Source organism: Vanacampus margaritifer, chromosome 14 (genome assembly GCF_051991255.1).
Source record: "Vanacampus margaritifer isolate UIUO_Vmar chromosome 14, RoL_Vmar_1.0, whole genome shotgun sequence".
In the NCBI taxonomy this organism is placed as follows: domain Eukaryota; kingdom Metazoa; phylum Chordata; class Actinopteri; order Syngnathiformes; family Syngnathidae; genus Vanacampus; species Vanacampus margaritifer.
The window spans coordinates 3,618,995-3,643,014 of NC_135445.1; the positions used below are offsets into that span (position 1 = coordinate 3,618,995).

At 38.2% G+C, this 24,020-nt stretch overlaps 2 protein-coding genes across 4 annotated transcripts in view; one reads left to right on the forward strand and one right to left on the reverse strand.

Annotated features, from left to right (window-relative positions):
• LOC144063685 (glutathione hydrolase 1 proenzyme-like) lies at positions 1-22,611 on the reverse strand. Of its 3 annotated transcripts, XM_077585456.1 has the most exons (15): positions 22,555-22,611; positions 15,755-15,899; positions 11,856-11,919; positions 9,834-10,026; positions 7,602-7,732; positions 7,440-7,529; positions 6,005-6,197; positions 5,768-5,931; positions 4,320-4,469; positions 2,997-3,133; positions 2,195-2,382; positions 1,989-2,116; positions 1,261-1,373; positions 591-704; positions 1-474 (listed from the first exon to the last, which is right to left on the reverse strand). In XM_077585456.1, exons 2-15 carry the CDS (start codon positions 15,845-15,847, stop codon positions 328-330), a joined length of 1,905 nt encoding a protein of 634 aa, XP_077441582.1. In that variant the 5' UTR covers positions 15,848-15,899; positions 22,555-22,611; the 3' UTR covers positions 1-327. The 3 variants fall into 3 exon arrangements, with proteins under 3 accessions (XP_077441582.1, XP_077441584.1, XP_077441585.1); XM_077585458.1 differs by lacking the exons at positions 15,755-15,899; positions 22,555-22,611 and adding an exon at positions 14,015-14,135; XM_077585459.1 differs by lacking the exons at positions 9,834-10,026; positions 22,555-22,611 and having other exon boundaries at positions 15,755-15,888.
• LOC144063686 (leucine-rich repeat-containing protein 75B-like) overlaps positions 22,388-24,020 on the forward strand; it is a 27,198-nt gene continuing 25,565 nt past the window's right edge. Inside the window, exons 1-2 of the mRNA XM_077585460.1 lie at positions 22,388-22,445; positions 23,107-23,235. Coding sequence (XP_077441586.1) covers positions 22,443-22,445; positions 23,107-23,235 — 132 coding nt within the window. The 5' untranslated portion in view covers positions 22,388-22,442. The remainder of the gene's footprint in view (positions 22,446-23,106; positions 23,236-24,020) is intronic.

Genomic DNA, 24,020 nt, shown 5'->3' on the forward strand with positions numbered 1-24,020 from the left:
CATGTGATGTGACATCTTTTAATGGAAAGCAATTAGTGCTAATGATTTAAAAAAAAAAAAAAAAAACCTTCATAAATAGCAAGGAATCGTACACTTTTACGACCGGGCAAAAGGTCACAGGCAGGCTGTGCTTTAAAAATTCCAGTCGCTCCTTTTAAAAGTCATGCTGACGGTGAGGTGATGTCCGGTACAACACACCAAGAGCAAGTTCGATTTTTTTTTTTTTGTGCAGTCCCGATATACCCCCCAAAAAATCGCCAATCTTAAATTTATTGGGAGTCAGAAAATCCAGGAGTCTCTAATCTTAATCTCCAATCACGTTGGCGTTCAGTAGCCGGCGGCGTACGCCCACTTGCGAGGGTCCGATTGAGCGTGGAGTCCGTCCTCGTAGCGGACCACCGCCTGCACCACGGCTCCGCTCGACTTGAGGAATTCCGTCTCGTGGTTCTTCTTCGCCAGGCCCTCCATGACGTTCTGCCGAGACAAGCAAGATTTTTTTTTTTGTAAAGTGGACGAAAGGGGCGGAGTCAGGAACGGTTAAGTACTGGCTGACTTTCCCCCTCCCAATATTTGCCGCTGACGAGACTCACTTTGTCAAAGTCGGGCTCGGCCACCGTGGCGTTGGGACTCAGCTGGTTGTGGAGCCGCGGGTCCGACACGGCTTTCTTCAGGTCGTAGTCGAAGAACAGCGCCTTCATGATTACCTAGGACGCGTACAATCATTACAATCGTTGACGATGGAGAAAATGGAGGGATGGATAGTTTGAACTCATTCACTGCCAGCTATAAGACGTCAAAAAATATTTTTTATTTTTTTTTTCCATTTTTGTTAACAAGAGTATGAAAACAGAATTTTTTTGGTGTAAATTTAGAACAGATATAAAATTTGGGTTAATCGTGAGTTAACTAGTGAAGTCATGCGATTAATTACGATTACAAATTTTAATCGCCTGATGCCCCTAATTATTAATAATGTTTTCTTAAAAAAAATAAAAAAAATAATTATTTTTTTTTTAATAATGTTTTTTTTTTTTTAAATAAGATTATTAAAAATTAGGGGCGTCAGGCGATTACAATTTTTAAACGTAATTAATCGCATAACTTCACGAGTTAACTCACGATTAATCACAAATTTCACATCTGTTCTAATACCCCCCAAAATCTAGGTTTTTATACTTTTGTTAACAAAAGTGGGAAAAAATGTTAAACGAATTTTTGACGTCTATAGCCGTCAATGGCAGTGAATGAGTTAAGGGTTACCTGAGCAATGGAGGTAGTGATCTTCGTGCCGCCAGAGCCTCCCACCACCATCTTCACTCGCCGTTGTTTGTCGAAGATGATGGTTGGACACATAGAAGACATCGGCCTTTTTCCTTTTGAACAGCATCGAATATTAGTGGAGTCAGTTCATTTTCGGGAAATCTTTTGATTTTGAACATTTTATAGCTACTTTTTAACAAAAAAAAAGTATATATACGTTCTAATTTAAACGTGCCCCAAAGACGTATTTATACGTTTTTTAATGCTAGAGCATACAAGGTTTTGATGTAGCCTCTTAACTGCACAAAACGGTTGAAGCAATGGTAGTTATTACCAAAACGGCCAGCAAGTGGCAGCAGAGTATAAGAGATCAATCAGGGCCATGTTGAAAACAAGCTGATTTACCCACAGTTCTTTACAGATTTGTGAATAATGATGACATTTAGCTACATTCTAATGCTAATTGCTGCAAAATGGAAACAGATGAATTCACTTAAATAATATTTAATCTAAAAATTAAATATGTAAAAAAAATAAAAAAATAAAATAAAATAAATGTTTTAATTTTTTTTTTAGAGATCCACATGGGGCCCACGGGAGAGGGACTAAAGAGCCACATGTGGCTTCAGAACCGCAGGTTGCAGACCCCTGGGATAGATGGGGCCGCTCCAAACTCTTTCAATTAGTGGTTGTACACAGAGGATAAAGAATATATGCCTGTAACTAACCTGGCCTGATGAAGTTATTCGGCGATGGAGGCACCCCGAAACCGTTTGTGATCAGCGGGGAGCTGAAGTCGTCCATCTCGTTGTTGAGGAGGACCCCCGTTGACCTCGACATGACTTTGGAGCCCAAACTGTGGGCCGACAGTAACCGTCAAAACGTTATAAGTGTGCTCACGCTGCCGGTTGAAGGTTCCGTTGAGAGGGCGTACAATTGGTTAATGGTGCTGGTGGCCGCCACGGCGCTGCCGTCCTCCGCCACCACGGAGAGGTGCGAGGTGCCGTGGTCGTCGGGGAGGTAAAACTCGGGTTCGTAGTAGCTCATGTTATGAGTCGTCCAGTCGGTGATCTTTGCTCGGAGCTGGTCGGCGTAGGACTGCGAGGTGATGTTTTCGATGACCTTCGCCGGGAGGTAAAAATGTTTTGGAATCAAGTTTTTACAAAGGAAAAATTCCATAAAGCGGGCTTCAATATTTACAATAGCGTCACCACAGGTTCTGTGATTGTGAAACGAAACCGAACGACAGCCAATCAGAAAGCTCGACGCCCAATGCCTTATTCATTTGACTTAAAAAAAAATAATTATTATGATTATTATTTCTTGACCTTTTCGTAAAAGCAGAAAGAGTTTACAACAATCTTTTTAAAGCTAGTATGCTAGCAGCTAAAAATAAAGGGTAACGTTAAAGGAAAAAAAAACATGTAATCAGATTACAGGTACATTTATTTAAAATGGGTTACAATGAAAGATTATTTTTATTTTGTCTTCATGAGCATTCTCAAAATTGGAGTAATCCAAAAGTAATCCACTTCCATTACTTTAACATTATGGTACTTGGATTACGTTACTAACTCCATTTTTTAGCAGGTAACTTGTAACTGTAATGGATTACATTTTAAAAGTAACCCTCCCAACCCTGGTTCCCACAAGTAATAATATTGTGACTCATTTACTTGAGGTGAGGATTTGTGAGGACACATAACGGAGCTCGGAATGATTGACAGGGTCCTTACGTCGGTGATGTTGAGGAAGGCGGGATCTCCGAGCAAAGTCCGTTTTGCGTAGGCGAAGCGGAAGGCCTCCGTGATGCGATGGTACGTCAGGATCTTCTTCTCGGTGCTCGCCACGCTGTCCGACGTCAGGTTGTAGCCTGCGGAGAAAAACGCGCGTGCTCGGGAGCATCAGTAAAAGGTTTTAAATCATTTATGATACATCTTAATAATAGTAATAATTTCCACATTTTTTTATTTCTATACATCAATTATTTATTAGTTAACCAATTAAAGAATGTTGTTTCAGTCAACGCTGTATTTTTCAGATTTATGTAAAATAGTTGAATGTAGCCTAATGCAATGATTCATGAGTTATAATTAAATACCCCGATATTGAATGATTTCTACTGATATTATTATCAGAATATAATTCAGAATAAATCTTCAAATTAGTTAATGACATAAATAAAAATAAATATGTAAAACGCATTATTTTAAAAATGAAATATTTTTCATTTATTGTTTATTTTTATTTAAATAACCGCATTAATGATCATTTTAAAATTCTATTATGTATCATTCATTTAATTATAATAATTACCCAATTATTTAACAAAAATGCATTAATTTTATTTTATTTTATGTAAAAATGTATTTAAAAATTAATTAAATAAAACTAAGGATGATCATTTTGTAAATTTTTATTGTTAAAATTAAATGAAATAAATTTATTACCCAATTATTAGTTAAAAAAAAACAGTTTTGTATTTGTAAGATAATTATCCAGTTATAAAATAAAATGAAGAAATAAATAGAAAAAGGGCTTAATATATCAAATATCCGTGGACTGGTTGATAATGTTCATGCTTGGCGGGCCTTATGTGGCCCCCAGGATGTTTTTGGCTTCATTTGGATGTCAGACACGGGATCAAAGTTTGGCCCGCTCGCTGCGACTTCATGTGTGACTTTTACAGAAAACTTCAATCATGTAGTTTTTATCCTCTGCGAAGAGCGATCCATATTACTGCTGTACTGAAAAGCCGAGTGAGGAGCTGAGCCCCCCCAGTTAATTTCTGTCACGAGCGATCGACTGTAAAATCGTGTCCTGGTCAGTCGGCTGCAAAATTCAGCATGCATTTAACAATAATTAAATAATTGACAAATGCGGTTCGAGACGATCTGATTTCTTATTTTCAGAGCAGGTTTTTTTTTTTCCGCACTGCCAGTCTACGGCGTCGTCCCCATTGCGAGCGAGCGGCTGGCCAAAAGCGAAGGCGGCGCACATGAAAGCCCGTCCGCTCCCACTCAAGGTGCTTTTTTTTGGACAGAGCATCCAAAGTTTACCATTCAAGATGTTTAGTATCAGCGAGAGCACAGGGCCGCTGGCGGGGGCGTTGGGAACAGCCATGGTGTACTCCCCCACGTTTACGCTCAAAGGCTTCACATCCAAGACGGGCGCGTAATCCCTCAGATCCTCCATTGTGATGATTCCGCCTATGCGGGCGAGAGACAAACAGCGCTTGGACTCGATCTGGGATACAAATCCGTCACGGCAGTAAAATTAGACGCCGCAGAGAGGGCAGCAGTTTGCTATGACGCTTTGGAGTGTTGAAGACATAAACGGGAACGATTTTTAAAAAATGGTAAAAGGCAGAATGTACCATCTCTCCTAATGTAAACACTCACTGGTGTATGAAGGACGGCACGACCAAAATGGATTTTTCGAGGCCAATGCCAATTCTGATGTTTGACAGAATAAAATTCTGATAATTAACTGGCCGATTATTATTAAAAAAAAAAAAAAAGAATTAATACAATTACCTATTTTTTGATCCCTTAAAGCTTAAAACAAATATATGAATTATAGGAACAAGATTTGACTGTTTAAAAATATTTTGTCTTTTAATATTTGAATTTTATTTTTAAAATTGATGAATCGATGGATTATTCAATCGATTAATCGACTAATCATCTGATTCATTTTTGCATTAAAGTGTATTACAAAAACATTTTTTTTGCCCTGATTACTGTTTATCTACCAATGATTGCCGTTTATTTCATACTTCGTATCTGTTAGCGATTCGGTCATTGTTTTCCAAAGTAAAAACAGATGTTTGAGAATGTTTTATTTTGATTAAACACAGATGAATGACTACAGAAACTAGTAAACGATTAGTGTTGATTTGCTGAAATCAAAGAATTTGGACAATTTTAAATTCCTTAGGTAGACAATTGCCCCGAACGACTACTCGATTATTAAAATAGTTGTCGATTACTTTGATAATCGATTACTTGTCGATTAATCGATTCATTTTGACAGTTCTAGACAACTTGCAATTTTGGTATGTTTTGTAATCTGCTTTGGGGAGGGGGGGGGGGGGGCATTAAAGATGATGTAGCGGGCCAGATCTGGCCCCCGGGCCTTGAGTTTGACAGTGACCCAAAAAATTCTCTGCTGTAAGGGGTTTGTGGACCCACAAATTTTGACAACTCTAATTTGTTTAACTAAACAACAGAGAGAAAAATCGGTAAAAAATCGACCATTTTTTGGGGTGGGGGGGGGGTGCGTGTTGTTGCCTTTGTCTTAGGTTGTAATGCGTTAAAAAACACAACAAAAAATTGTTTTTATTTCTGTTATAAAAAAAGAAAGAAGCTAATATTGGCCAATTAAATCGGCCAGGCGATTAATTGGTCACACCCTAATAAAAAGTGAACATAACAAAGAGTATTTTGTTGTAAAAGAATAAAAAAAAATGAAAAGAAGGGAAATTATGTGGGGGGGGGGAAAATACCCGCAGCCTGAATATCAGCCACCAGATTCTTTGCGATTTCACCGTGATAGAAAGCATCAGCGCCCCCTTCTGCTATCCTCCTGTAAGTGTCTGCAAGCTTGAGAAACCTAATAGCGTCGTTCTCTTTCAAGACGTCGCCGCCGCCTCCGCTGCAGAAAACCTCACTGCGAAAAAAAGAAATGCGCCTGTTTAAAAAGTCTCGGCGAGAAAACGAGCACGGCGCCAGTCCAGTCTCACCACAAGGCTACGTCTTTGATGATGGTTTCCTTATGTCGGGCCAGAGCCGAGGCCAGCGCTTTGCCTAAAGGAAATCCGTTCTCCGCCAGATCGATGCTGGGCTGGAACAAATCCTTCCAAGGAAGTTTGCCGTGTCGCTTGTGAGCCAACTCGTAACCTCGAATCTCTCCCGGAACGGCGATGGATAAACCTCCTGGCAAGCAATAAAAGCAGCAGGATGAGATTGTTTTATTGCCTAATTGTGTGAAGGGTAAGAGATACGAGCAACAACAAATGCTAAAAATTGGAACGGCTTGTAATGTTTGTTAGCGGATCAAACTCCATCAAAGTAGAACATTTACGATTCAAAAAAAATAATAATTGTGACTGTTTAGCTAACCCTAAGTTCTCATTCGCTAACTTTCACGTCACTCAACAGGCCAGTCCCGCCTTTTAAAGGCACGCACGCATTTATCGTCACAGCTACTACAGTGTAGAACGTGAGTGTGGCGATCACAAGTGGATAAAACTAATACCTGCACCTCAAAATTATTATTTTTAAATTGTAGCAATAATAATAATAATAATAATAATAATAAATTATTTCATTCATGATTAACTCATTCACTGCCATTGACGGCTATAGACGTCAAATATTCATTTGAACTATTTCTATTAGTTTAAATTTTTTTCCACTTTTTGTTAACAAGAGTATGAAAACCTAGAAAAAAATGACTACATTTAGAACAGATATAAAAAATTGTGATTAATCCTGAGTTAACTAGTGAAGTCATGCGATTAATTACGATTAAAAATGTAATCGCCTGATGCCCTTAATTTTTAATCTTTTCTTTTTTTAAATGGTGTCAGGCGATTTAAATTTTTGATTGTAATTAACTGCATGACTTCAATAGTTAACTCACGATTAATCACAATTTTTTGTATCTGTTCTAAATGTACAAAAAAAGTTAAACCAACAGAAATAGTTCAAATGAATTTTTGACATCTATAACCGTCAATGGCAGTGAATGAGTTAATTGCAAATTAATCACACATTTTGTACCTGTTCGAAATGTACGTTAAAATGAGTTTTTCTTACTCTTGGAAATATGTTAAGCTAATATAAAATATTGTTCACTGGTACAGTAATTTCACAGTCATTCATAAAGTTATTTGAAATTAAAATCAAAAAGATGCACTGTACTGTACTGTTAAAAAAATAAATAAATGAATAAATAAAAATAAAAATAAAAATAAAAATAAAAATAAAAATAAAAATAAAAATAAAAATAAAAATAAAAATAAAAATAAAAATAAAAATAAAAAAGTGTGAGATATTGATTTGTGTTGTTTGTGTAATCATAATAAGGCCGCATTGGATTTCTTGACACCTTGCATTACTTTTAAAAATGGTTTCATCAACGTGAAGTCTGAATTCTCGGCGAGCCCAAAGTACCTTTCTGGGACAAATCGGTGCTGTTTCCAAACATGTTCTCGGTTGCGTTGCGAGGCGCCGTCTCCCGAGCGTCGATGGTTTCCACTTTGCCTGCGTGTGTTGCAGCGGAGCGTCACTATGACTTACGTAAGTCGAGCCGCTCAAGTTGAATGGGCGACGTACCGCTTGTTGCGTTGTAGATGGTGATGAAAAGGCCTCCCCCGATGCCCATGCTGTGCGCGTTCATCAGGCCGACGCACAGCAAGGCGGCGATGAAGGCATCGACGGCGGAGCCGCCTTTTTTCAGTGTGTCGCTGTCGAAACGCACACAAATCGGTTATTAGTTTGGCAACCGCGGTGAGAAATAAGTGACTTGACTTGTGAGGGTTTCCAGATCTAATCTGCTTTTCGGACGATTTAAAAAAAAAAAAATCTTGTTTCTAAAATGCTTTGACTTGTGAGCAAAACTTGAGATACAAGCACTGCAACAGCCATTTTGCGTATGGTAAGCATGTATTTAATGAATGAATTAAGGGTGTCAAAATGAGTGCGTTAATTTAAAGTTCCTTTAACGCCACTACATTTTTTAACGCTCAATTAATGACCCCCCCACCCCCCCTTACTTGGAAAGTTTGTAATGGGGGAATTCTAGTCGCAACGCACGTCCATGTCAAAATTGAGCAGTAATAAATTAACTCATTCACTGCCATTGACGACTATAGACGTCAAAAATTCATGTGAACTATTTCTATTAGTTTAACTTTTTTTTTTTTCATTATTTTTTTTTTTTATGAAAACCAATTTTTTTTATTGTACATTTATAAAAGATTTAAAATTATCATGCAATTAATTACGATGAAACGACCCTTATTTTAAATATTTTTTAAATTAGGCCCGTCAGGCGATTCAATATTTTAATTGTAATTAATCACATAACTTCACTTGTTAACTAACGATTAATCACAAATTTTATATCTGTTCTAAATTTACAATAATTGTTTTCTTATTTTTCATACTTTTGTTAGCAAAAGCGGGAAAAAAAATAGAAATAGTTCAAATGAATTGTTGACGTCTATCGCCGTCAATGGCAGTGAATGAGTTAATATTGCATATATTTGTGGAGACTGGGGCCAAGTTGTGTTTTACAATTTAAAAAATGTGCAGAAGTTACTTTATTAGCTAAGCTAGCTCTTAATATGAAAAGAAAAATGCTGTCACCAATGTCTTACAAATGCAATTATGCCATCTAGTGGCAGAAAAATGACCTCAACACAAATTAATATCAATACAGTACATCTTTTTTTTAAATTTTAACTCAATTCAATAAAAGATGCAACCACATCGCGATGTGGTAGATGCCACGGACTTCCAACTTGCTGGCCGCGTTCCAACACTCGCACCCCCCCCCCCCTGACCCCCCCAACCCCCCCCCCCCCAACCGCCTGTCTCGGCTATCTGAAATGCTTCGGACACTGAGACAGACGCTCGCAGCCTCGCACCCGTCGACGGGAACGCGAAACCGAGGGGCACAAAGGCAGAAGCGCAAGTATTGGGACGCGGCCCACGCGTCGCAAAACCGGAAAACAAAGTGGATGGGTGAAAACCCGGAAGTTGGAAGTCCCGCCTCCTCCGTGGCATGTAGGCCATTAGTTTAGTATTAAAACTAGTATGAAAAAAAAAATGTGTGTAATTTTGAACAGATATAAAATTTGCGATTAATCGCGAGTTAACAAGTGAAGTCATGCGATTAATTGCGATTAAAAAAAAATTAATCGCCCGACACCCCTAAAATGAATGAATGGATAATTAATTAAATAAATAAATACCACTCTTCGCAAGGTTTAAACTCTGTATCGAAACGACGAATCGCCGATTCTACCTGACCACTTGGAATCGACATCGCAGATGAGTGAGGGAGCGCTTGTTTTGCTCATTTTGCAGCTGTTGCATGCGTGCGCAAATCATTGACATGTTCCCCGACCGAGGCTAAGCCGCGTGCTCTTTCCGCACAAGTCATGGAAGCGTGACAAAAGGCTCTCGAGCTCATCCTCTCGGGGGAAAGTCTTGTATGCGATGCATATATTTAGATCTTCCGCTATGGATCAACTGGATGCCGTTAGATTATTGCGGCGAATGAGGGAATGTACAGCACAGTGTTGTATATGCTGCTTATGGTATATTAAAGCCTGAGCCGGGTTACATTCATGTTTATGAATAGAGTCACGTATGGGTATTAATAGCAATCAGTGCGCGGCGCCTTCGCCTGAATTCTGTGCAGGCGGCGTCGGATTATTTCTCACTCAGCGGCGGCGGGAATGTGCGTGTGTGAGCGCTTGTCTTGTCTACATGGACGCGATGGACCCCGTGAGCCTTCGCAACGGGGGTCCGCAAAAGAGCGCGCGTGCGCGTGCTCGCCTGCCGATCACCGAGCACGGCCCGGCGTCCGCCGCCACGGCCGCCCTCAGGTACACGTGGTCGCTGGGGCGCGTCTTCCCGCCCACGCCGAAGTAGACGCCCACAAAAATGGACACCGCCGCCACTAGTAGCAGCGTCACCGCCAGCACGAGTGTCACCTTCACCATTTTGCCGCCCTTGGAGACGTTGAAATCTGAAAACATGGTTCAATGCAATGTCGGGGATTCAGTTTGTAAATAAATTAGAATTGATCAGTAATCTGCAGTAATAATCACTTTCCGCAGAGGATAAAGAATATATGCATGTGCTATAACCGTTATAGGACAGCAACATTGATGCTACTTTTATTAGCCCATCTATGGTGTTTTGCATTGTGTGTTCGCTTTAAGTTAGTAGATTGTAGTTTGGTTCAATTCTCAGTTTTTAGGTTTGGTTTTACCGTTAAAGTAGCCCTAAGGAACTTTTCAACCTTAAACTCATTCACTGCCATTGACGGCTATTGACGTCAAAAAATTCATTTGAACTATTTCTATTAGTTTAACATTTTTCCCACTTTTGTTAACAAGAGTATGAAAACCTAGAAGAAGAAAAAATACTGTACATCTAGATTAGATATCAAAGTTATGATTAATCGGGAGTTAACTGTTGAAGTCATGCGATTAATTCCAATTAAAAATTTTACTCGCCTGATGCGATTAAAAAAAGAAAGAAAAGATTATTAAAAATTAAGAGAGTCGTACTTAATTGCATGACTTCACGAGTCAACTCACGATTAATCACAAATTTTATATCAGTTCTAAAAGTACAATTGAAAAATTGTAGGCTTTCATACTCTTGTTAACAAAAGGGTGAAAAAAATATTAAACTAATAGAAATAGTTAAAATGAATATTTGACGTCTATAACCGTCAATGGCAGTGAATGAGTTAATAAAATATTTTCATATTTCATATTTTCTGATGAAAACCTTGACTTAAAACTAGTTGAATGGTACCTTTGCCATGGCCTGAGGGGGTCTGTACCCTTTTTACTGGCACTAAACAACTTTTGAGGAGGATGGTAGGAACACTGACACAAAAAAAAACTACAAACGTGCTGACTGCTTTATGGCATACGTCACTTAATGTCACTTTATGGCATAAATCAATTTGACCGGCGTGAGCTCAAAAACGACCCAATAACCTTGTCCTCATGGTAAATGTGGTCTTCCTTCAGGCATAACAATACCGCTTTTGTCCATATGTGCGCCGCCATAATCAACATAAACTGAAAGTTCCTTAGTGTTGCTTTAACTGAGAGTAACAAGATTTTGATCCAACAAGGGGTAAAATGATGAGTTGTAGTTCCCAAGTTATTTGTATACAATTTATGCGGATAAAAAAATAAACACAAGTTGATATGATATATTCGGCACCGTTTTTTACTTTGGACGCCGTTTCTGACTCAACCCACGCAGTAGTAGTTCACTGACGGGGATTTTAATCCCTGTGTCCAAAATCAGCGGTGTTACCCAAGGAACCATCCCGTCGCCACTGACGTTTTCTTACAATGTTATATTAAATTCGACTTCAACTCCAGTACACAAAATCGCCTTAAACGATGACCAGCTTCAACACTCAATTTGTTGGGTCAACATAATGAACCCAACCTGGAGTAAAAAATAAATTACGAATCGCATGATTTAAATATTACAAGCAGCAAATATATTCCCGCTTTTGAAACTTTTGTTTATTCAGCGTTCATGCTTTTATTTTTGGGGGGAAGGGGGTGTGGCCAAAATGACACCCAGTTACCCACCAATGAGTGTAACAAAAGTTGGCTTTTATACATCTTATTCTGCTTTTCATAGCAGATAGCAAAAATCCAGAAATAATTACGGCCATTTTTCCATTTTCCATATGACATGTATATTTGGATTTTAATGTTACACAATTTTGTCAATTTTTTGGGGTAATAGCGTAAGTCAACATACTGTAGCGTTCAATTGTTTGCGTTCCAATCAGCGAGCGCGATACGGTCTTACCTTGACTTGCGTCCGGGTCGTCTGCAACAAGAAGCTTGCTCCTCCTCGTTATGGCGGCCGCAATCTGCAAACCAGGTGATACGCCGCACTCGCTCACTGTGGCTTTTCAATATGTAACTACCGCCGGAGTCGTAAAAAAAAGCTTAAGCCGGCCCTCCGTTGAACACCTTCATGAAACGCACATCAAACACCAGACGACCCCCCGACGCCGCCTCGCATGACGCAGGCAAATTGAAAGGAATTCATCATTTTCAACCTGACAGGAAACCATATACAAGCGCGTCCTTTTTCAGCAGCGTTTGCATTTTTCGACAAGCTTTTGTAGTCTCGCATAAAGTAGCAATATTTGGTTGTATTACTATACAGAAGTAGTGGTATACTATTTACTAGTTGTATTAGTGTATATAATAGTAGTAGTAGTATCAATTGCAGCAGTAGCAGTATTTAGGTGTATTAGCGCATTCACTGCCATTGACGGCTCTAAACGTCAAAATTTCATTTGAACCATTTCTACTAGTTTTATATTTTTCCCCCACTTCTGTTAACAAGAGTATAAAAATTTAGAACAGATAAAATTTGTGACTAGTGAAGTCATGCGATTAATTACGCTAAAAAAAAAAAATCGCCTGATGCCCCTAATTTTTAACTCTTTGACTGCCAAAAACGTTAAATAACGTTTAGTAAAATCCTATGGAGGAGTGCCAAAGACGTTAAAAGACGTTTTTTTTAAAACAGAGGTGAAACTAACCATTTTCTATTGTTGATTACTGAAGAACGGAATAAGGTAGAAACAAACTTTTTTTTCTGATGAAAGATGAGAGTCCAATCTTTTTTTGGTAGTATGTGTGTTTCCATAGTCCAAACACACAATTTTCTGTGGACCTTGAAAGATCAGTCAAAAATGCTTAAATCGGCTGGCACCCACGGCATCCCTTTTCTGAAAACGTCTGGCAGTCAAAGAGTTAATAATCTTTTCCTTAAAAAATAAATAAATAATTTTAATTATATATATATTTTTTAATTAATTTTTCAAAAAAAAAGAAGCTTTTTCGCATGACTTCTCTCGTTAACTCACGATAAAATTTTATATCTGTTCTAAATGTGCAATTTTTTTTTTTTAGTGCACAGGTGTGCCTTTAGATTGCTTTGTGAACAATATTTGAGAGAAATGGTGATATTGTGTATGTGGAAGAAGATTTAGATCTATGGCTTGTTGTCGTAACAAAAAAAATGGCAGCAAAAACAAAAGTGTTGCGTTTATATTTTTGTTGAGTAAATATACAGTACGAGTATTCGATACACGTTTGTAGGATAATCTGTAGTAGTAGTAGTACATAGTTATACTCTTCTTCTTCTTCATTATTATTATTACTAATATTATGATTATGATTATTATTAGTAGTAGTAGAAGTAGAAGTAGCAGCAGCATCAGTATTTGGTAGTCAAAATAGTAGTAGTAGTAGTTATATTACTAACCATAATATTACGAGTAATATTACCGTTGGCATTTGTAGTACTATAATAGTGTTTTTAATCATATTAATAGTAGTAGTTGTTTTTGTACTTACTCGTAGCATTAATATTATTATAAGTATTCGTAGTAGAGCTATTTTACTAGTTGTAGTGCTTAGGAGCATTAGTAGTATTTAGTAGTAGTAGCAGTAATAGTGTTAACAGTAGTAGTAATATTTATTTTTGAGTACTGTTAATATGAATAGTATTGGGCTTTTTAGTAATAGAATTTGTCATATTTACTATTACTTTTATTGTGTTTACAATGAGTAGTAGTCTTGTTTAGGAGTAGTAGCAAAAGTTAGCTGTATTAGTGTTTAACAGAAGTAGTGGTAGTAGTACTCGTAGTAGCAGTATTAGTAGTGCAGTATTGCACTAAAACCAAAACAATAAAAAAAAAAAAGAAAAGAAAAAGTTTATGTCTGGACACACATGGTTAATTGCAGATCGCCAGAAGAACACAGTGACCACGACGAATTAATCATTAAGAACCCGAGCGCAATCCACATTCAGCTGTGTGACTTTGTGCTTTATCTGCGCAGACGTTTCAACGTCTCTGCCACAAAAGATTAACTCGATTCACCAAGATGATACATTGGCCTTTGGTATCGCCCTGCAACAAAACGTGAAGTGAAGCGCCTCCTCACCGGGAACGAAGATCCACCAATCACCACAGGGGGGGGGGAGGACAGAGGGTCATTAGAACCGAACCAGGCCAGCCCGGAATGTCGCGCTGGGTTCCCGGTGAGCGGGAATGCACCAACCAGGTGTTGAAACGAGACCTCCCCACCCCTCACCCACTTCTTTGAGCTCAGCCAATCAGGGCAAAGCGTGGCCTGCTGGAGCGGGGGGGGGGGGGTGGGGGGCAGAAGACTGCTGACTGGCCTTCAAACTCAAATCCTGATTTATTACAGGCTTAAAAGTGAAGCTGGCATGAAAACACTCTTTATCTATCTGTAAATATTTCCTCATTGAAATGAACAGAAAGGGCATTCGTGTGTTTTAGACTCACTCTAAAATAAACAAATTTAGGGCTGTAAGGCGATTACATTTTTTAATCCTCAATAGTTAACTTACACAAATTTGATGTATGTTCTAAATGTACAATATTTTTGAAGTTTTCATACTCTTGTTAACATAAAAAGTGGAAACAATGTTAAATAGAAATATGGCTGCATCTTTTAGTCATTGATGCAACAATTTCATAATTCATAAAATTGAGTCAAAATTAAAAAGATGTACAGCACTGTAAAAAAAATGAGTGGGATATTGATTTGTGTTTAGGCCATTTTCAGCCACTAGATGGCATAACTGCATTCGTAAGACATTGGTGCATTTTTCTGTTCAAATTAAGAGCTATCTAGTCTTTAACATTAAGTAACTTTATGTTTATAAAATACAACTTGACCCCAATCTCAGACTCTCAACAAATATATGTATTATTTTTAAATTTATTACTACTAAAAATTAGTAGCATTAAAGCAACTTTAAATTAACGCACAAATTTTGACACCCCTAAAAAAAAAATTTGATTTTTTTTTTATCAAGGAAAAACAGCACTCTATATTATCATACTTCATAAAAAATAGATAATATTTTTTAAATAAACACTTTTTGCGTCATGGTTTAATGCGGCAATCCATTTCCTTGTGCTGCTCTTTCGAGTGTGCCCTCTTTAGCCACTGGGAGGCAGTATAATGCAGTCACGAGGACTCAAATAAAGGCGAATTTACGACTCTGTAAGATTTTTATGTAGGCCTTCTACATGCTTAATTCATTTCATGCTCTCTCTCTCTCTCTCTCTCTCTCGTGCACATTTCGTCATGTCACAGCCTTCGGTTATTCGTAATGCATTCCAAAATCTACACAACACCAAACCAATTCCATTCTTGCAAATTTGTTAAGAGAGGAAAAACAAAACCCACGAAGCACCGTTCCCTTCTCCGCATGGCCTACTAACGCTGTCTAGTGATTCTGCAAATGCTTTTTGTTGCGCGAGGTCAGGCCAGCAGCTGTTTTTCGAGAGCGCTCTTCTGATTGGCCGAGAGCAAAAAGCGCGTGCACGGAGGGATGCGAGGGGAAAGGAAGTGGCGCAGACCGCTCTCACATCTTTCCCCCCATGTTGTGCAGCGTGCAAACTTTCCTCGGCATGGATGCGTTTGCGCGCACTCGGGTGCAAAAGTGTCATGGCTTCTTCACGTTTACGCTCAACAACAACAACAACAACAACAACAAGGCGCGCTCTCGAGAGTGATGGGGTCCAAGTTGAGCAGACACAGAAGTCTGCATTTGGAAAGTAAATGGACCAAGAGACGGCGGCAGAGGAATGACACGCCGGTGCAAAGCGACAGAGGAGGAGGAGGAGGAGGGGGGGATGTGTCGCTTACCTCCCTGATGCTCAGGTCCGACAAGCTGCCGGCCATGTTGCGCAAACGCGACCGCAGCCCGTACGTCAAGCGGGTGGCTTGGATCCGCGACATCCAGCGACATCTCCGGGAGCGCAGGTCCGAGCAAGCGGCCGACGTGCTCAAACTGCTGAGAAAGGCAAGTTGGTTGTTGGGTTCGAGACACCAAATCTAGCGGGCTTTTTTCTCCCCTACTTTGTACTCACTTTAAAGTTTGTTATCGCGCACGGTATCAGTCGCACCCGCGCGATTTAGTCAATGAGTTTGTTCTAGATCATTTGCACACATTGTGGGACACAAGTTTGTAAACATGACACTCGGTTATTATAATGGATTTATTGGTTCTAGTAAAGCAATAATGTAATTCAATAGCAAATTCACTAACATACATACAGCATGCAATGCATGACGTTTTTAAATGTACACACAAAAATTGCAGATTGGATTAATATTACCCAAGGTTGGGTTGATTATTTTGATGTTGGGCAGGCTACATAGCTGAACCCGATCACCGTTTTGGACAATTTTGTTGGTTTGGTGGCGTTCAAATCTCAGCCAGTGACATTTTTGTCCCCAATTTCCTTAATTTTGGAAGATTGGTGTTCGTCCGATCCCTTAAAAAAATGTACTGATCTTTTCCACTAAATCTCGATGGCATCTGAATAAAACATCTGTTTTGTCTGCGAGACATCATGTTTATTCATATCCAAAGAGCGGAAAGAACGCAGGGTCATCAAGTAAGCCTTTAAAAGTAAACTAGACGACATCAAATGATAAATGTATTTTTGCGTTACTTCAAATGTCATCGTGTCTGGTGTTCACATAATGGTCTGGCATATTTTTCTAAAAATGAAAAAAATGCAAATGAGGAGCATTGAATTAATGTTCAAGATTGGCCCATACTTGAATTTCATGCTCTTGTTTTTCCCTCGAAGGGCCATAAATAAGTATGGTTGTTTATGAGCATGTGAACATTTGTGTATTACGTAAATACCATGACTTGCCCAGCCATGATTTAGCAAGTTGTGACAACATTGTGAATTTAAAATTTAAATTTAAATTAAAAAAAAATGGGGGGGGGGGGGTCTGCGGTGATGTCCATTTAACTAGCAAGTTATGCCACCGCCCCAAAAATGCATCTTCCCTTTAGATATTTCACTGCACGTGACCGCTTTAGAGAGCCTCGTTGTCAGCTGCGAGTGTGCGCATGTCTTAGAAAGGTGGAGGAGTGAGGATGGGAAAAAAGAAGTCTGGGAAAAAAAAAAAACACAAGTCTGATCGATTTGGTGATATATCGCGATATGACAATGCGCAATTCTTGTATCGCCCACTAGTTGGCAGCAGATCACAGTAGAGCCAGAGTAACGCTGACGTCTCGCGAGAATTATCCAGTGTCGCGTCTAAATTTGAGTAAAAAAAAAAAAATTGCAATAATCGACTTATAGATTAGTATCGTGATTAATCGAATTGTAACCTATGTAATGGATACGGATCGAATCACCAGGTACTAGGCAATTCACACCCGTAACAGCCAGTGTGTTGACAGACACTTGGCGCTGGTGTGGCTGCTTTAGAGTGCCTCATTGTCATGGTGTGTAATATATTCTAGAGATATAAGATTTGTGAATAATCGTGAGTTAACCAGTGAAGTCATCCAATTAATTACAATTAAACCTTTTAATCGCCTGACGCCCCTAATTTTTTAAATATATTTTTGTTTTTTTAATCTTTTCTTTTAAAAAAACTAGAGAAGTCACGCGATTAATTACAATTCAAAATGTTAATCGCCTGACGTCCCTAAATTTTAATAATCTTTTTTTTTTTTAAATATTTTCTTTTTAATTTTTTTTTAATTAACTAGTGAAGACATGCGATTAATTACAATTACAAATTTTAATCGCCTGATGCCCCTAAATTTTAATAATCTTTTCTTTTTTTAATATTTTCTTTTTAATTTTTTTTTTTAAATTAACTAGTGAAGTCATGCGATTAATTACAATTACAAATTTTAATCGCCTGACGTCCCTAAATTTTAATAATATTTTCTTTTTTTTAATATTTTCTTTAAAAAAAATTTTTTTTAAATTAACTAGTGAAGTCATGCGATTAATTACAATTACAAATTTTAATCGCCTGACGTCCCTAAATTTTAATAATCTTTTCTTTTTTTAATATTTTCTTTTTATTTTCTTTTTTTTTAAATTAACGAGAGAAGTCATGCGATTAATTACAATTCAAAATTTTAATCGCCTGACGTCCCTAAATTTTAATAATCTTTTCTTTTTTTTAATATTTTCTTTAAAAAAAATTTTTTTTAAATTAACTAGTGAAGTCATGCGATTAATTACAATTACAAATTTTAATCGCCTGACGTCCCTAAATTTTAATAATCTTTTCTTTTTTTTTAATATTTTCTTTAAAAAAAAATTTTTTTAAATTAACTAGTGAAGTCATGCGATTAATTATAATTACACATTTTAATCGCCTGACGCCCCCTAATTTTTAATAATCTTTTTTTCTTTTTTAAAAAGAAAATATTTAAAGAAGAAAAGAAAAGATGATTAAAAATGATGGGCGTCAGGTTATTAAAATTTGCAATCATAATTAATCGCATGACTTCACCAGTTAACTCACGATTAATCACAATTTTTTTTTAAATCTGTTCTAAATGTACAATACATTTTTTTCCTAGGTTTTCATACTCTTGTTAACAAAAGTGGGAAAAAAAAGTTAACCTAATAGAAATAGTTACAATTAATTTTTGACGTCTATAGCCGTCAATGGCAGTGAATGAGTTAATAGATGATTACATCGTTTATTGGAATTTTATTCTGTCAAATATCATAATCAGTATCAGTCAGGCAATAATATTAAACACTGCGTGTCATGAAATAAAACTTTGCTCCCCTCGGCCTCTTTTGTGTCATCTTCGCGGCCGCCTCTAATTTGACATACTGCGACTCTCGTCAGATATCCGCACGATTGTGTAACTCTTCCCTCGCTTTTAATCCGCGCTTTCCACGGGGTTGGGTGCGGGGGATTTACCCGAACTAGAGAGGCGAGAGTGAGCGCCGTTTTTAGAGCTCAGCTTGAGCTTTCCACTTCCTCTTGGTAGCTTTGCACTGATCAAAGGCGGGGAACAGTCGGGATGCTCTGACGGGAGCACTTCTGATCAAGAGAACTCCCCCGGTGTTAGGCGGAGGGGGGAGAAAAAAAAAAAAACAACAACCTGAAAGTAACTTCCGGCCCATCTGCAGCTGATGTGGCACACACCCACCGTACAGTGAACGCGAGAAACAATGCCGGCGTGAAAGCTTTAAAGCGGAATTGCAAGCGGGCGTGGGATGAACAGATGTCTTTAAGGTGATATTTGCATGAAGCTTAAAGGATGTGACTCACGCTAAACTTCCTGGATGACTTTCTGACCGACGCGTGCGCCCGTGCACATTAAGCGCCATTTATGTAGTGAGTCACACAAGATGAGAAGGACCCCTTTCATTGTCGGCTCCCCCCCCGCCTCCATTATTTTTTTTTTTACACTTGTATGAGGGTAGAACGCACCCTGAAATGCCACACGGTGGCGCCAAAGTCCTGGTTAATAGGAAAGTAGTAATTGGTGTCAACAGACGAATGTTGGACTGATGCATAAACACTGTAAATATGCCAGGGAGGAGCTAAAGAGTCGGAATGGACTTCTGGTGTTAAAAAAATATAAAAATAAAAAATCTGTATGATTTTTATTTTTAAGGGTAATATTGTGTGTTGAGTTTCAAATAATATTAAAGTGTTTTGGGCTCTGATATGAATTTAGTATATTGTGCGACCATACTTGTAATTCCAGTCAGTTGTATCTCAAATTATGTTTCCAATTGAAAGGAATGGAAATGGCATTAATCTGTTATAGCCCTCCCAAAAAAACTTTTTTTTGGGTGTTTTTTGATAAGGAAAATAGCACTCTATAACAGTGTATTTTATACAACATATACTATGCGATAATTAATTCACTGAGAATCTTTCTTATGTGTGATTTGGCCACCAAGGTGCAGTATAATACTGTCTTGAAGACAAAAAAAGAAGACTTTCACAACTACTGTAAGCAACTCATTCTCAAATTGTAATAATAGTCACCCACTGAAGTAAATTGAATCAAATCTGGGGGAAAAAAATAAATCGAAATCGAATCGAACTGGAAATTTGAATCGATACCCAGCCCTAAAGTTCTACGTTACAACCTGGACCCTATAGCTCGAGCAACTTTATTCGTTCCTTTGAAAAGCTCACAGTTTACAGCCTCCTGTCCGAATGAGCCCAAGCCACCGTTCTCCGTCTCTCATGTGACATTGCAAGCGAGAGTTAAGTGTTCAATAATGCTTCATGATTTGAAAAAAGAAACAAACGGTTATTGTTGCGCGGCGTTTTCCTCTGGAGAGGCGGAAGGATTTGCAGATAATCGCCTTGAGATGATGGAACACGTCTCTTTCGCATTGGGGCGAGCCATTACAGGGAAGAACAAATAACATCTCCGTTGCAACGTGTGCCCTCGGGGTTATTGACGTAATTAGTTTTGGGGGTTTTGAGATGTGTATTAGTGAAGCCAAGAATCGGCTGCTATCAATGTCGCTGAGGCCAGGGATGGAGGAAGGAAGTTCATTAAATCAGGTCTTTCATAAATGTAAGAAAATACTTTTCGATTCATGTCAACAGTAATTTCAGGAAAACTAAGATGAAAAAAATTGGCCCATTAAATCCTTTATCGGAAAAAGAGATATTAACTCATTCACTGCCATTGACGGCTATAGACGTCAAAAATTCATTTGAACTATTTCTATTAGTTTAACATTTTTTTCCACTTTTGTTAACAAGAGTATGAAAACCTAGATTTCTTTTTTTTTTTTTTAAATACAGATATAAAATATGTGATTAATCATGAGTTAACTATTGAAGCCATGCGATTAATTACAATTGAAAATTTTAATCGCCTGCCGCGACTTAAAGATTATTAAAAATTCGGGGCGTCAGGCGATTAAAATTTCTAATCATAATTAACTCATTCATTGCCATTGACGACTATAGACGTCAAAAATTCATGTGAACTATTTCTCTTAGTTTAACATTTTTTTCATTTCATTTTTTATAAAAACCTAGACAAAATTATTGTACATTTATAACAGATATAAAATTTGAGTCAACTATTGAAGTCATGAGATTAATTGGAAATACAAATTTTAATCCTCTGATGCCTCTTATTTAAAAAAAATAAATGTTTTAATTAGGGGCGTCAGGCGATTATTTTTTTTATTGTAATTAATCACATGGCTTCATTAGTTAACTCACGATTAATCACAAATTTTATATCTGTTCTGAATGTACAATAAAAACAAAAACAAACTTTCACTCACATTCGCAGACACTTTTGTTTGAAATTCCCTGGCGCATGACCAGATGTGCGGTGGCCCCTTAATCGTTCATTTAATCACATGACGACGATGCAATTAAATAACATTTACTGCTGCACTTCAATGCGAAATGCGGCAATCGAACAACACGCGTTTATTTCCTCCCCAATGCAACGTAAACGCCGGCCTGGATCGGGTCGCACTTGGCCACGTATCTAATTGGATTCTCATGAAGCGCACGAGTGGGATGAGGAAACGCATTTGATATCAAATGACATGCCCAGCATTTCAAAGGGACGTTTTTCTCAATCAGATCTGAGTCCATTAGCAAACCAGACATGCGGACAAATGGAAAAGATGTGATGCTTTTCCAATTGGGAATCGGCCAGATGAATCCTTGGAATTAGATCTGCGTGAGATGTAGCCGCGTGGCAACACAATAGACTTAACCTCCACATTAAACAATGCGTATTGGAAGGCGAGCTGGCCTGGAGGACGGCCCGGCATCGGGGACTCCCACCGAGGTCCAGTGTAATAAATCAAGTCAGAAGCCGGAGGAGGAGAAAATGCTGATGGGAGTTTTCCTCCTCTACGTGCCCCTCAAAGGGTTCGCTCTGTCAGAGCGCTGAGCATTACATAACCTCGACCCCCCGCCCAGTCTGTACTACAGTGTACATTATTACACTATTTGCCAAGCTGGTGTTGAATCTTTTTGAGTTATACCGTTTTTAAACATAATTGATCAGAAGTTAGAGTTAAAGAGCAGATGCAAATATTTTCAGTCCCCAGAGACGTGTTCTGCTTTTGCATAGTTTCGCTTTACATTCTTATGGTCTTGCTTGATTTAAGCAGTAATGGAGTACAAATACGTATAATTACTTGGGGCTGTCCTAATCACTTCTTTTTTTTTTTTTGCACCCAAGTCCGAGTCACTTGACTGTGTGATTGTATTTTAACACTTAGGCGTTATTGTGACCTTTTTTTTTTGGCTTTTTGTTGGTTCTGACCAAGCCATTTCAAAATAAAATACTACCCACGGGTTTTAAATTGTTTAAAAAAAAAAAGAGATTTAAAATATATATATTATTATTATTATTATTATTGATATTATTGTCAATAATAAGTCAAGTAAATGTATCAATTATTTTAAACTTAAAAATTAAGAACATTTTGAAATTACAGCCTTAGTCAGCCGGAAATCACGTGATCAGAAAAAGTTGCTGATCACATGATTTCCAGCTGGGTCAAGCAAGACGTGGGCTGTACAAACGCGAATGGTAAACAAACCGATTTTAGCCACGACTGCTACGTTTTTAGCATGACTTATTGAATTGCATTGATTTGCTAAACGTGAAATGTTAAAACAGAAACATGTGATAAACTTACCTGCTCCGTAATGTTAACGCAATTCATTCTTTCTTTTAGCATCGCTGTTAGCGCATTTAGCTCTGACTCTTATGAGGTCGGATGCTAGTGATGTTCGATGCCCAGTTCGATTTTTTTTTAAACTTTTGTTGCTAACCGGGGGTAAATAATCTGGGAATGATTGACAACATCTCTTCGGTCATGGCTTTCCATTTTGAAAATATTCTTTTGTCTGATCATACAGGCGGTTTGAACGTGTGACAAAAAGTTGCTACTTTAAAAAAAATTTTTTTTTAAACCACAACCCCAGCCAATAAAGAGTCAGGATATCAGATTATTCTTTTTTTATTGCTACAAATCAAGTCTAGTGCAACTGCTCCCATCAAAGATCCTTTCATTCCCCCCTTTCAACGTATGTCAGCTTTTAAAAGGAGGCTAGATTCATGTCGATAACACAGATCTCTATTGATTGGTGTCAGGGGAAATTGAATGCGTAGCGTGCTACCTTATCAGCATGATTAAGATTAGTCTTTTGCCATGAGCCATTTTTTTTGAACACTCCTCTCTTCCCAGGATTTGGGACTCCAGGGAACGTCGCTCAATGACATTTTGTACAAGAACGCGGCTTTCCTCAATCTGGTGGACCCCATCTCACACGAGCTGCTGCTGAGTCTGGCCCGAGACCTGCAGTGTCCTAAGAGGGTGAGTCTTACAAAAATTCCACTTTCAAATGGATTGCTGGTTGTTGAGAGCCTCAAATGCCTTACAGTTCCAGTCCAAACTTTAAAACAGAGACGACGTTCACATGTTGTCAATGTTCGGGTTGGGGTCAAAATTCCGGTTCCAGAAAGATTCAGAATAACCCGCTAATTTGCTCCCAAAAAACGTATAAATACGTTCTATTTTAAATATTACTATGGTCCCTGAAACGTATTTATACAGGGTTTCTTCAAATGTTTTTTTTTTTAATGCTAGAGCAGAAGGCTTTGATGCAGCCTCTGACCTGAACAGGTCGATTAAAGAAATGGTAGTTATTATAAAAACGGCCAGCAGGTGGAAGGAGAGTATAAGAGATCAACCAGGGCCATGTTGGACTCTTAGGGCAGTCTCCAAGTGCCTACTTGTGTGTGCTTCAGCCGTGTTGAGATTCTAGTGTGGGACTAGTGCACATTTAAAAAAAAAAAGAAAAAGAAAAAAAGTTTGACATGGGCTGTAACCACTCCTCCAGCGGCGCAGACCTCCCTCCTGGCCATGAAATTATTAACATCAGGCACCACTGCACTGGCTTTCCTTTCAACACACAAACACTGAAAAGTGAGTTAAAAAAAAAAATCATAACCAAAGTAGTTTTCCTAAATGTCTCTATTTAAAAAGTAATTTGTAATTGACTGTGTCTTTTATTCATTATGACTCATGATAAATCCAAAGTGGGCACCCAAGCTCACCACTGGCATACCAATAAGAAACTCCACACTATGGACTCGAAA